The following is a 14,608-nucleotide window of genomic DNA, read 5'->3' as shown; positions in this document are numbered from 1 at the left end:
AAGATTTCCTTTCTGAAGAATACCTCTAGGACATAATTCAAATGAAATCAATAGTGATTGCCACAAACAGGGTCACAGCACTGCTGTTTATGATAAGAAGACATGGGGGAAAGAAACCAACGTGTGCTGGGTGCGGTGGCTCACGCCTATAATCCCAGCACATTGGGAGGCCAAGGTGGTGGATCACCTGAGGTCCGGAGTTCGAGACCAGCCTGGCCAACATGGTGAAACCCCCGTCTCTACTAAAAATACAAACATTAGCTGGGTGTGGTGGTGCATGCCTATAATCCCAGCTACTGTGGGGCTGAGACAGGAGAATCACTTGAAACTGGGAGGCAGAGTTGCAGTGAGCCGAGATAGTGCCATTGAACTTCAGCCTGGATGACAAAACAAGACTCTGTCTCAAAAAAAAAAAAAAAAGGAAGCCAAAATATCTGGTGGCGGGGAAAGACTATACCATCCATACTCTACCAGCAAGCAGACCACACCTAGCCAGGAAAAAGCGAGCCTACCTCCTCAGCACTCAGCACTCAGCACTCGGCACTCGGCACACTGCTCCTCCCTGACCCAGGACACTCTGCAGATCCCCAAGCAATATCCTCAGGAAGGCCTTCCTTAACCCTGAGGCCTGGTCACTCGCCCCCACCCCAACCTTCTATGTCTCAGAGCTCCCTGTCAGTTTTATTCAAAGCACTAAACAAAGTTTGGGTTATCTGTTTGGGTGACATTCTTCTTTAATCAATTTCTCCACATGACTGGAAGCTTCCTCAAAGCAGAAACCTTGGCCAATTTTGCTCACCCTGTGTTTGCCCCCGGTGTAGGACTTGGAACACGATGGATAGGTGGGTAGGTAGAAAATGGATGGATGGGTGGGTGTGTGGATGGGTGGATAGATGGATAGTTGCTTGGATAGACAGATGGGTCAGTGGATGGTTGCATGGATGGATAGGAGGATGGTAGATGGATGAATGGATAGATGGATGGATAGATGGGTGGGTAGACGGGTGGGTTGATGGTTACATGGTTGCATGGATGGATGGATGAATGGATGGATAGATGGGTGGGTAGATAGGTGGGTGGATGATTGCGTGGTTGCATGGATGAACAGGTGGGTGGGTGGACAGATGGATGGATGAATGAATGGGTGGATGGTTGAAATTTTTGTATGCAATAACCTCCCTTCTGTTTACATAGGGCCTCATAGCTTTAAAAAAGTACTTTGCCAAACACTGTATTTTAATCTCTTATACAGCTTGTGAGGTGGAAGTCTTGTCTTTATTTACAACTTGAGAAAACTGAGGGTTCTCTCGAAAGCAAGTAACTTAGTTAACTGCAGACACCATATTTTTATTTGTTGCATTTTTTTCCCTCTCTCAAATAGCTATTGGCAAAATTCCTAAGTTGGAACTAGTGACAGGAGATTTCTTGTAAGTTTCCTATTTTTAAAAGAAATGACTGAAATACTACAGAAAAAAAGTACAATGTTGCTTTTTGTTTTAAAAACCTCTCTACCTGTTTTTTAAGAATTTTAGCAAAGAAAAAGTGATGAATTTTACTAAACACATCTTTTGGCATTCACTTGCTTAAAAGAAGAGCTCAGTTTCTCTCTCTGATAGGGTGTGCTGTGCTTCTGGCTAAATTACTGCCATGCCGTTGTCTTTGTGTAGACCCTACCTGGCCGGAGAACTTAAATCTCTGAGTTTAGTTGTAGCTGATTAAATATTTTGTTGCAGTTTTGTATCCATGTACGTACATGTAATTGGGCTGGAATTTTAATGGCCCTTGCAAAGTAACTGGTTTTGACTCATAAAATGAAATGAGTCCTGTATTAGGGAACCACTTACATAACATAGGGACTATTTGTTATTTGAAATATTTGACTGGGAAAAAATTATATTGAATTAGGAGACTTTGGGAGCTGATGCTTTATTTCCCTTGTTTGTTTCATACAATGTTTGTTTTTTCTCTGATTGTGTCACTGATAATTTTTATTTTGGTAAGTAAATCTTACATGTCTACTTCCAGATTGTTTGCCTAGAGTCTGGACTTGTAGCCACAGATTGTTACGATTGTTTAATACAGATTGTTATATGTTGATTGTTTAATATATGATCAGAAGTGTTTCTTGTAAGTTATTTTTGTGCTTAGGTTTCTCATTTATCTGGTTTCTATGGTAATATTTCCTTTCTTTGTTTAAACATATTAGCAGCCAACCACTAATTCTGATATTTACAATATTTTTAACAGACATGCTATTGTCAAAACTGACTTCATTGTTATTATCTCATTTAGTCTTTTATTTAACTGGGTAAACCCCTCTAAGATTAGAAGGAAACTGTCCCCCATTTTCTTGTCTCTCCTTTCCCTACTCCCTGTGGTAGTTATTCTCAAGTCCTTTCTGAAATTCTCCATTTACATCAGAGAGTCCTCACAGGCTTTCCCCAAATTTAATAGCTGATTTTTCTGTCACTGTCATTACCTTTTAAAACTACATTTCTAATCTACTTAACAGGAATGCTTTTGGCTTTCTAAGAGTCTGTTCCTTGCCTTTCCTTTTGTTATCTGTGTGATGGTGACCATAATCTTTGTCAACAGAATGTTCCCAGCTCTCAGGTCCCAACCTCCTCTCTCTTCCTTTGACTCATTACCATCTGAATTCTTAGAACTGCTGTAACAAAGCACCCAAAACTGGGTGGCTTAACACAACAGGAATTTATTCTCTCACAGTCCTGGAGGCCAGCAGTCCATGGTCAAGGTGTTGGAAGGGTCGGCTTCTCCTGGAAGCCCTGAGGGAGGGTCTTTCCCTGCCCCTTCCAGCTGCTGGGGACTGCTGGCGGTCCCCAACACTCCTTGGCTTGTGGCCACATCTCCCCAGTCATCTGCTAACTTCCCCCTGTGTCTTCACATCGTCTTCCCATTGTCTGCCTCTATGTTCAAGTTTTTCCTTTTTCATAAGAACACCAGTCATAGTGGATGATAGCCCCCACAATAACCTCATTTTGGCTAGATGACCTCTGTTTTTAATTAAAGTCACATTCCGCGGTACAGGGCGTTAGGACTTCAGCATATCTTTTTGGAGGGACACACTGCAACCTGTCACACCAGCCTTGCTGCCTTCACTTCATTGCCCTTGGCCTGGACCCACCTACCATAGGCCACCTTAGATGCCAGGTAGACGGCCAGTCAAGGTAGAGTGTCCTTCTCATCCTCCCATTTTAAATGCCTCCTTTCTCCTCAAGAGCTTGTCTCCACCAGGGTGCAGGGACTTGAGAAGTAGGTGTTTAGAAAACCCACAGTGAGTATTTCTCCTGGGAGCAGAGATGAGGCACAGTTTGTTTTGGTTCTGTTGTGGCCTTTACATGCACAAAGATGCTGGGACAGAGCTGCTGTCTCTGGTGTTGCCAATTCTCTGTCACTGAATCCCTGTCACTCAGGGCCCCTTCTGATGGTCTGGGTTCCCAGAGAACATTTGTAGCCTTGAAATTTACCTTCAGCTTGTGGACATCAGTGCACAGACCCTCTCTGCAGCCATCGTCTCTTCTCTACTGTAATCATTGGCGTCATGCAGATAACCTGGGATGAGCCTTCAGATGCCATTTTTTGGGCCTGCTGCTCTGAGCATCTGTGTTTTCAGGGCTTCTTTTGGCATGTTCTCCAGGCCTTTGAGTGAGTCTCTTCATCTTAGATTAGACTCATTGATTTTGCAGCTCCTTTGGCTGTTCGGTTGTTCTTATTGTTCTGCCTATCAGAATGTGGCTCTTGTCTTACTGGCTGGTTCAACAAGGAGAAGGCACCGTCCCAGGAATCTTTGCTTAACTGCAGAAAGAAAGACTTGGGGTTTGTATGGGCCAAGAATTGACAAGTTCAAGAACTTTCTGCGTATTTCCCCCCATTGTAACATGTGTCTTCATTGAATAGATACGTATTAACTGCTTTTACTGTGGCGTGCCCTTTTGTCACTGAGCCCATAGTCTGTGCTCTGAAGGGATCTACAGTTTCTAGGGGGGGAAGATTCTTACTCATGAGCCATAAGCAAAATACTGACCAACTGACACGAACAAGGAGCTGGAGACACAGGAAGAGCTATGAATTCTGCTGTGGGGTCAGTGAGACCTAGCAAGGAGCTAACATTACAGCGTCACTCTGGCAAGGCTGCTCTTGACCCCACAGAATGGTACAGGGGCACACCTGTGTGCATATGTCACAGGGGCCAGGAATCCTTTTCTGAGTCTGCACTGGGCTGGGGTGCCAGTCACATCTGCTGAGGTTCAAACCAGGCTAAAAGTTTTGTAGATGCCAGCTCTTCATTGAACAATTTTTTTCTTCAACTAATAGGTTTGCACTGATATAAAGACATAAGATATGTCATTGTGGGGCAGTGCTTCATTCACTGTGACAATTTTATGGCTAACATCTCCAAGAAGCATCATGTAAATGTGTCTAGTACCCTCCCGAACGGCAGCCTCCATCACCAGATGAGATCCTTCTTACACATCAGTCTCTAATGAACCAGTTGCCCTTAAATACACCTAATCCTTCGTGAAAGCAATCCAAGTCACTACCACTGCCATGGAAAACAAGTTCCTGAAATCATTGCACTGAGCCTTCTGGAGAAAGTGGTACTTGCTTTTACTCGGACTGCAATTTAAAGGGCTCTTGGTTGAAAAAACCAACATGAACACATTCTCCATCTGTTTGTGATAGGGTGGGTGGAGCTTAACCACTGCTGTGTTGAATTGATGGCTTCTCCTTAACCAGCTGTCTTTGATTTTGTAGTTTAGCCTTCATGCATAGGGTTATATAATTGCTGGCTTTGCTCTCTCAGAATCTTGTTTATTGTGATTCTGCCCAGACTAAACGCAAATAAATAATGAGGGCTAATGATGGCTTCAGGGCCGGAAGAGCTAGGTTTTAATGTCAAGTGCATGAACATCTTTTTTTTTATTTATTTTTTTATTTTCAGATGGAATCTGGCTCTGTCACCCAGGTTGGAGTGCAGTGGTGCAATCTCAGCTCACTGCAACTTCCATCTCCCGGGTTCAAGTGATTCTTCTGCCTCAGCCTCCCAAGTAGCTGGGACTACAGGTGTGCACCACCACACCGGTTATTTTTTCATATTTTTAGTAGAGACAGGGTTTCACCATGTTGTTCAGGCTGATCGTGAACTCCTGACTTCAAGTGATCCACCTGCCTCGGCCTCCCAAAGTTCTAGGATTACAGGCATGAGCCACCGCACCCAGCCCTGGAGAACTTTTTTAATTGTGCATTTTTTCTCGTTTCTATCTGCCACTTTGTGGACACCTGGGCACCCTATAATGTCTGTGCTTGGAAAAGAAAATAACTTTTGTAAATCAGTTTTCAGACTAGCCCCAGACCAGGTAGAAATTGTACAGATTTTTCAACCTCCATCCAGCCCAGAAACCATTTCCAAGCATGTCTGTTTTCTGAGTGTCAACATTTTTCCAGGCTTCTGCTTTTTACCACTTCCCTCCCAGCTTGAATTTATCAGATGTCAGTCCTACAGAAGCACAGTGGGTATGTGCCTACAGAGAGCTCTGGGAACTGGCAACATCTGCTTTCTCCTCTTTCTCATGTTGAGGGAAATCAGTGGTACACACAGCCACTTATTTCTTACTGACGATTTTCTTCTGATAAAGCAATACCCCCAGAGGAAGCATGGGAGGTTTCCCTACAAGCATTCTTTCTTGGCTGGGTGGTCAGCATCACATGCTGTTTGAGTCTATGAAGGTCAGGAAACCCTTGAGTTAGGGCAGCCAGGTGGGCACACATACACACCCATGCACACCCCCCCACACACACATAGGCACGCCTCTTCCCTCTGAACCATAAGCTACTTGAGTGTCGGTTCTGTCTGCAGCCTCTGCATCTTCATATCCACCCCAGTGCCTGGCAGAATGGTTTACACATAGCAATACTAAGAAAGTGTTGCTGAATGTACAGACACAAGTTCAAGACAGCATCCCTGTTACAGCATAGTAACATGTGCACTTGTTCGGGGGAGGATGGGGATCCCTGACCCAGGGCTTGCAGGAGGAATGGGATTTGGATGAGAGGGAGGGGACCGTGAATTCCAGGAGAGAGTAAATGGAGTAGGGCGCAGAGGTGAGAAGGGTTGTGTTTCTCCTTCATCATGTCACAGCACACAGCGTGAACAGAGACCAGCCTCATCTGCAGAATCTCGGCCACTTTACTCACCTCACACTACCACCATGCTTTTTACCACTTCCCTCCTGGCTTGAGTTTATTGGGTATCAGTCCTGCAGAGACGCGTGGGTGTAAGCCTAGAAAGAGCTCTGGGAACAGGGACCATCTGCTGTCTCCAAGAGGAGAAAGGAGGTCCACTCTAAGGGGTGTATGCAAAGACCCTCTGTATTAGTCTGTTTTTACACTGCTGATAAAAACATACTTGAGACTGGGTAATTTATAAAGAAAAAGAGGTTTAATGGACTCACAGTTCCACGTGGCTGGGGAGGCCTCACAATCATGGCAGAAGGTGAAAGGCACGTCTTATATGGCAGCAGGCAAGAAAGAGAATGAGAGACAAGTGAAAGGGGTTTCCCCTTATAAAACCATCAGATCTCATGAGACTTGTTCACTATCATGAGAACAGTATGGGGGAACCGCCCCATGATTTAATTATCTTCCCCCAGGTGCCTCCCACAACACATGGAAATTATGGGGGCTACCCATAATTCTCTCATTCACGATGAGATTTGGGTGGGGACACAGCCAAACCATATCACCCTCTTAGCTCCAGGCCCAGCCTGCCTTGTACTTCCCATGTTGTCCTCCCGTCTTGGCCCCTTTGGTCACCATGATAACCCACATTCCAGTAGGGAGGCGGGGGAGGTCGGCAGCCCCGAGCACCCCGGCAGCCCCTTGAGCACATGGCGCAGTCAGTTACCAACAGCACAGCTACACCCTTGTGGCCCCCAAAGCCTTCCTACAAGTGTCAATGTTGGGCCTACTTTGTGAGCCCTGCAGTTGATTTATGAACAAGCAGTTTCTGCGCTTTGATTGGCAGCTTTTCCTTGGCCTTGAATTCCCCTGCCCTGGGAGTGTGCCCCTTCCCCTAATTTCTTTTACCCAGAATAAATTAACCCCACAAATCACTGCCAGTAGGAAGGCAAAGGGTATCACTATAGTTCAGAGGCTGCTCTGGGCGGGCAGGGAGAAGCTATGAAACAGGCAGGAAGACATAAAGTGGGAAAAGTGGGTTGGAGCCAACTGGGGGGCTGTGAGGCTGCAAAGGAAGGACTTTGGATGTTCTGCTAAAGGCTGAGTGGGCTAGGGAAAGCCGAAAGGTCTTGCGCAGACTTTGACATTTCAGGATGATTGATCTGGTAAGAAGTACACAGAGTGGATAGCTTGCAGGTCTTGGTGGCTTGAATCTCTTCGGCTCACAGACACTGATTTAGTGTCTGCTGCAGAGTGGGTATGAGACTGAGCTGCAGAGGCAGCCAGGCAGGGCTCTGCACTGCACTGTGGGGTGTGCAGTCTGGGTTCTGGTTGGCCATGCTGTCTGCCACAGCAAAAGGAATGTGAGCTGAGTCAGTGCCACACAGATCAGTGGGGAGGTTAATACAAAGGGTCTCAAGCTGGACAGAGCCCAAAAAAGTGCTCATCTCCACTGTGACTTGCCCAGAGTTCATGTGGAGTTAGTTAAGCAGCCTGAGGCTGAGCCCCTGCTCCTCCTGCAGTTCAGGGCTCCAGCCCCAGCTCAGGGGATGTGGAGGCTGCTGTTGTAAGGACAGCCACACCTAAGCCCTTTCCCAAGGGATTTGTACCATAATTGGGTCATGTTACAGTAATAATTTGATTATTTGCTGTTGTCTTATTTTATGATGGTCCCCAGAGTTTTATATAAAGATTTTTAATAGAGACTTAAGATTTGTTGTCAAAGCCAGAACCATAACCAGCCTCCTCTGCATCTTGCATTTGGCTGCCATTTCAGTTTGGGTACAAACCATTCAATGCTGAAAGACCATACTGGCCATGCAGAGTGAGTGGAGAGGGTTGGACTGCAATCTGGACACCTTGATTCCACGTTCAGCTGTCTGGCCCTTGCCCCTGAGACCTGGGTGTGTCTCTGTGAATCCAGGAAGGAGAGGCAGACAGACCCTGTGGAGCCTTTTTTGACCTGGCCTTGCCAAGTTCACATGGTGACCTTCCTGTCAGCCTGTTGCCGGGCTGACTGTCGTGCTTATCCAAAGACTCCTCATGGAAGGCCACTGTACTTTGCAAGATGACCACCAGAAAAAATATTGGGACGAGAACTGACCTAGGCATCATCTAATCCAAACTACTTATTTAACAGATTAAAACTAAAGATAATGGAATGAAGAGTGATACAATCGTGAATTGTGGATTCTGGAAAGATTAGGGAAAAAACACACTTTGCTGCATTGAATCAGAGGCATCAGAACGCACTCATGTTAAATACAGAGCTGTGTCCCATCAATGGGCTGAGAAGCAGTGACACCCCAGCAGTGATAAGCACACCTCACACCCAGATCTTGGTTTCTAAATACCAATTTTTGCTAAAGGGAATCAAGGCCTGGGCTTAGAAAGTACAAGAGGAGACTGGAAGATCTTGTTTTGCCAGGAAGTAAGGAGGTACCCCCAAATTGATAGGATATGTCACAGGAACACAGGGGGCTCTCTCCCACCCAAATGGGGCTCCCCCTGGACAAACTGGGGATGACTTGGGTGTCAAAAAATGATACTTGGGAAAAAAAAGAATCCATGAGTCCCTAGTGGTACTTAAAGAGGTGAGGAGGCAATGCTTTTCTGTACAGAAGAATGCCAGGTAATACATGTAGAAAGAAAGGTAGCTTTAGCAAAACTTTCTCTTTGCTACCATCATCATACTAATCGATTCAGGCCAGGATCAGCAACGGAGGCTAAAGCCTTGGGGCAAGAGGATGTAGAAACACAGAATTGTCACATAGTCTCAGAATATCACCCCCCCAGATTGTGTACTAATCACGAAGGGTGTAATGTTAGCCTTTACAAAGGAGGGACTGACAGATACCACCTTAACCATGAGACCAAACAGGGCACCACCTGTAGCAGGAACACCTGATATCAGGTGCCCCGGGTGGGATTTAGTGGGAACCACTCGACTAGACTCTAAGGTTGTTGCCCAGAATAGCTAACTTTAATCTAAACTTTAGAAAAAACTTGAGTAAATTCAGATTATGGGATATTCTATAAGACAGGCAGTGAAACACACCAGCATCTGCTCCCTGATGAAGAGGCTAAAAGTTCCAGGACTTAATGCAACGACAATGTAAAAAAAAAAAAAAAAAAAGCATTACAAGGTGTGAAGACTCTTCTAGATGAAAGAAAAGTAAAGGAACATACAATGTAATGCAGTGTGGGACTGCAATGTCATGCAGTTGTGATGGGATCCCGGATCAGGACACAAAATAGTTATAAACCACATTTCTGGGATAATTGAGAGTATTTGAACATGGGCTGTGAACTTAATAATATCGTATTGATGTTACACTTACTGAAAATGATAATTATACGGCTGTCGTGTATAAAAATATTATTGTTCTTCAGGGATACATGCTGAAGTATTTACGGGTGAAGCATCACGATGTATAATTTACTGGCAAATGATTCATCCACACATAAAAAGCGTGTGTATTTGTGTGGAGAAAGAGGACCAAAAGCCGATGTGACAGCGTTTTAACCATCAGTGAGTTGAGGTGGAGAGTGCATAGGTATTCACTGTGTCCTAGTGCAACTTTTCTGAGGTTTAAAAAAATTTTCAAAATTAAAAAATGTAGGGAGTAAAACAGTAACAATGAAACAGGCCCCAGGGCAATTAAGTGACTTGTCTAAAAAAATCAGCTCAGAATCTCCTCTCCTGACCTAAGATCCAGTGTTGCCCTTGCCTTTTCATCCATGTGGACAGAGAGAGACAGACAGACAGACAGCGACAGAGTCCCTCATTCCTCTGGTTCAAAGGCCAGAGCTTTGAGAGGGTGTAGACCCAGTCTTTCCCAATTCCTGGAGGTGGCGAAGGAGGAGCTAAAGACAGGCACTCATCACCATCTAGTGGCCAAATAAGGATGCCTGTCAACTGCCGCCAATTTTTGAGAGGAGTTTATCCCACATTACTGGGACCTTTCTCGCAGCCTCTGCTTGTTACATTTTCCCATTTGCACTAATTTTTGTTTATATTTCTGCTCCTCTAATTTTCCAATACGGATTTCCAGTTGCTTCGAAGAAACAGACCCAAAAGCAGATCTCCTCTCCCCGGAAACCTGACTGAGCCCAATATTTTTCAATAATAAGAAGAAAGAGAAAAGTCCTGCTCTGATGTATTTCACCAGGTCCCTTTGGCAGGTCCCCAAGCCAGCAAACCAATGGCCCTTCTGACTCCCTCTTGTGGAAATAAAGGAAGACCAATGAGAAATGAGAGGAGCGAAGACATTTTGTTTAGCAGGACTTCAACAGCAAGGGCACCAGCCACCATCACTTGCGTGCAGCAGAGACCCACAGGCTGGCAGACGAGTGGGAGCTTTCTAGTGGGACAAAGGGAAGGCCTCGGGTGTCTCCTGCCTGGAGGCTGTTGGCGTGGGGAAGCTGGGGGGCTCGCTGCGGGCTGGGCATCCTATGGGGTTGGTAGAGGTGCAAAGTTGGCTCTCTCGGGTTGGTCCTAAATGGAAAGTGAGGACAAAAATTAGAGAATCTGTCAGTTATTAACCAAGTCCTGGCCATTTTAGACTAACTTTTACGGAAATGATGGTTTAGCTTCCCGGGTTGTTACTAGAGATAAGAAGTGGCTCATGCCTGTAATTGCAGCACTTTGGGAGGCCAAGGTGGGTGGATTGCCTGAGGTCAGGAGTTCGAGACCAGCCTGAACCTGACCAAATGGTGAAACACTGTCTCTAATAAAAATACAAAAATTAGCCAGGCATGGTGGCGGGCGCCTGTAGTCCCAGCTACTGAGGAGGCTGAGGCAGGACAATCGCTTGAACCTGGGAAGCGGGGGTTGCAGTGAGTCGAGATCGCGCCACTGCACTCCAGCCTGAGCAACAGAACAAGACTCCATCTCAAAAAAAAAAAAAATAAAAAGCTGGCCTCTTGCAAGAGACTGGCTTCCTGGGCTATTTACTATAGATAAAGAGGTTGGTTTCCTAGGCAGGTCACTGTGGGTTGTGGGTGAGAGTTCTATTTTTTATATATATTGTGTGGCCATCGTCTGTTTGTATAACCGGCTTGCTCTGAAAGCAGCCCGTCCACCAAGCACCCTGGCGCGGTGCAGGCAGCTGCAGGCGGCAGCTCCTCTAATCACAGGAAAGGCGGCCTTGAAGGGAGGTCAGAGACTTGGGTTTGGGAGTTAGCTTTCTTCTCCAGTCTGGGGGAGGCGCCTGTAGGCTTCAGTGGTCTCCTCTACGCGTGGGCAATTTCTGCTGCGCTTCTTCCCTCCCTGTGAGCCGCCTCTGAAGGGGCGGCACTGAGCCCACGCCCACCAGCGCCCCCTGGAGGTTGGAGGGTGACTTGCAGGAGCCGTGCACAGTGCCTGTGAGATGCAGGTGCAGATGGGAACAGGTAGCTCTTCTGCGCCCACCACCGTGGCAGGTGCTGGGGGCCGAGAAGGACATGTGCAGGCCTCTTGGGACCCCGGCTGGAGCAGGCACACAGACGCGCGCTTGCATTAACCCCTGCTTTATTCCAAGCCCATGTGGGCCCTGGACTCACCCTCCACACGTGCTTTTCCCTTCTCTCCACCACCAGGCTCTCCGTGTGAAATGGTCCCATCTCAGATTGCCCTGGGTAGACCTAGACTGGCTCATAGACATCTCCTGCCAGATCACGGAGCTCGACCTTTCTGCCAACTGCCTGGCGACCCTCCCCTCGGTTATCCCCTGGGGCCTCATCAACCTCCGGAAGCTGAACCTCTCGGACAACCATCTGGGGGAGCTGCCTGGCGTGCAGTCATCGGACGAAATCATCTGTTCCAGGTGGCTCCCCGGGGTGTGAACGGAGCCGCGAGTGACCCTGCTGTCACCGTTGTGCTCCTGCAAATGCTCCCGGGTTGTATTTTGTGGTTTGGGAGGGAAAAACGTTCTGGCTAAAACAGGAGAAGGAGTTTTGCCTGCCTGCAGGCAAGCCTCCTTTTCAGGTTAAAACAGAGAGGTTTAGCGGGATCATTTGTCTGGCCCAAGTTGACACAGCCCACCCGTGGACGTGCAAATGCTTTCCCTGAGATGCTCATCTAGGTCCTGCCCAGGAATCAGATGAGGGCAGCCAAACCTTCCCACGCTGGTGGATGCAATGGGGCTCTGAGGCACCAGCTTTTACTCTACCTTCCAGGGAAAGTGGGAAGGGCCTCAGAGAAAGGGTTAACTCCGCAGGACTCTGGCAGCAGGTGGACAGTGTGGGCAGTCCAGGCTTGCTTCTTCTGGAGGCCCTGGGGGGAGACCTGAGCCTTACCCCTGAGCTTGCATGGAAGGAGGAATGATCTTAGTTGATTTCTTTATTTTTTATTTTTATTTTTATTTTTTTTGAGACAGAGTCTCACTCTGTTGCCCAGCTGGAGTGCAGTGGTGTAATCTCGGCTCACTGCAACCTCCAACTCCCTGGTTCAAGCAATTCTCCTGTCTCAGCCTCCCGAGTAACTGGGATTACAGGCACATGCCACCACACCCAGCTAATTTTTGTATTTTTAGTAGAGACGGGGTTTCACTGTGTCGGCCAGGATGGTCTTGACCTCCTGACCTCATGATCCGCCTGCCTCGGCCTCCCAAAGTGCTGAGATTACAGGCATGAGCCACCACACCTGGCCTGATTTCTTTAGGACACATAACTGCAAGTCCTCATTCCATAAAGGGTTGAATTGATTTTTAAAATGAAAAACGAAGGCTCTAAGTGAAGTAAGGGTGAAGAATGTTGGAAAGAGCTTGGGGTAGGCATTAACCCATGGGACTCCCAAGTGAGAACGGCAAAGAAGCCTGCACACCAGAACTTAAAGAGCAAGTGCCGTCCAAGTGAGGCCCTTCACCTGGGCCAGATGGACAGGTCCAGAAGGTTAAAAGCCCTGCTCTGTGGTCTCAGCAGCTTTAAGGGAACCTACTCATTTTGCTATTACATGCATGCGAAGGATTAGAATCCTTGTTGATCAGCGGGGCCAGGGCCCACCAATAAGAGATTTGTCTTTATCTACACAGGACACAGTAAGAGTTCTTCAGATGAATTAAAAATCATATGCACTACATTTTCAATGCACACTCTTTAACCTTGCACAGGGAGAAAAAGAAAAAAAAAAACAACTCTTGGTTTATAGAAAAATATGTAAATTTGGTGTTTTCCCTCTTTATTCTGATCCTGCCTTCCTTCTTCTCCATCCCAGGCTACTTGAAATTGACATTTCCAGCAACAAGTTGTCCCACCTCCCTCCTGGATTCTTGCACCTCTCAAAACTTCAAAAACTGACAGCTTCAAAAAATTGTTTAGAAAAATTGTTTGAAGAAGAAAATGGTATGTTTTCTTATCAATGACCTGAGTGAATTAGTCATTTTCTTCTTGATAGGGATATTTTTACCAATTCATACTTTGTGGTTTTTTTTTTTTTTTTTTTAGCCACTAACTGGATAGGTTTACGGAAGCTGCAGGAACTTGATATATCTGACAATAAGTTGACAGAACTCCCTGCCCTGTTCCTTCACTCTTTCAAGTCCCTCAATTCTCTGAATGTCTCCAGAAACAACCTGAAGGTGTTTCCAGATCCTTGGGCCTGCCCTTTGGTGAGTATCACACCAGAAGTCATGAAAGCCACAGTCAACTCTGCATCTCAGCTAGCCTCAGAGAGCCCTCAGGTGCATTAGGTCAGTTCATCCCCTCGGCAGCCAAGCCGGGTAGAAGGACCCGGTTCCCACATTGTAGCACCGTCACTCAGCATACAGCGAGGCTAAATGTCCCAGGCAGATGACTCACCTGAAAGCCAGCCTGCCTGGCTCCAGGTTCAAGAGCCACCCAGCAACACCCACAGTACTTTACCCAGGGACAGCTTGCACCCTGGCACAGGACGAGTCATGCCTGAAAAAAGGAGGGTTCAGTTCTTTTAGGACAACTATCACATAAGAGTAAGAAATCAGGCCGGGCGCTATGGCTCATGCCTGTAATCCCAGCACTTTGGGAGGCCAAGGTGGGTGGATCACAAGGTCAGGAGATTGAGACCATCCTGGCCAACATGGTGAAACCCCGTCTCTACTAAAATAAAATTTAAAAAAAATTAGCTGGACGTGGTGGCGCGTGGCTGTAGTCCCAGCTATGCAGGAGGCTGAGGCAGGGGAACTGCTTTTACCGGGGAGGCAGAGGTTGCAGTGAGCCGAGATCTCACCATCGCACTCTGGTCTGGTGACAGAGCAAGACTCTGTCTCAAAAAAAGAAAGTATCAATCTGCACTCATAGCACTGCTGATTAAATGCTGTTTCTGCATCTGGGGAATTTTGCTTGTTAAAACAAATGGAATAGCATGAAGAATGTATGTGTGTGTGCATGTGTGTGTGTGTGTGTTATGGCTGTTGGTTTTAAACCAGGAAACTCTTCATCACTGGCATTAACA

The 14,608-nt window shown here is 46.6% G+C and overlaps 1 protein-coding gene across 4 annotated transcripts in view; it reads left to right on the top strand.

Annotated features, from left to right (window-relative positions):
* Window positions 1-14,608, top strand: part of LRRK1 (leucine rich repeat kinase 1) — a 162,805-nt gene that overhangs the window by 80,721 nt on the left and 67,476 nt on the right. For all 4 annotated transcript variants that reach the window (XM_055277046.2, XM_063640037.1, XM_055277047.2 and 1 more), the window contains 3 exons: window positions 11,779-12,005; window positions 13,394-13,521; window positions 13,624-13,787. In XM_055277046.2, the coding sequence (XP_055133021.1) occupies window positions 11,779-12,005; window positions 13,394-13,521; window positions 13,624-13,787 (519 nt within the window). The remainder of the gene's footprint in view (window positions 1-11,778; window positions 12,006-13,393; window positions 13,522-13,623; window positions 13,788-14,608) is intronic.

Source organism: Symphalangus syndactylus, chromosome 5 (assembly GCF_028878055.3).
Source record: "Symphalangus syndactylus isolate Jambi chromosome 5, NHGRI_mSymSyn1-v2.1_pri, whole genome shotgun sequence".
NCBI classification, from domain to species: Eukaryota; Metazoa; Chordata; class Mammalia; order Primates; family Hylobatidae; genus Symphalangus; species Symphalangus syndactylus.
This window is presented reverse-complemented; position numbering and strand designations above follow the sequence as displayed.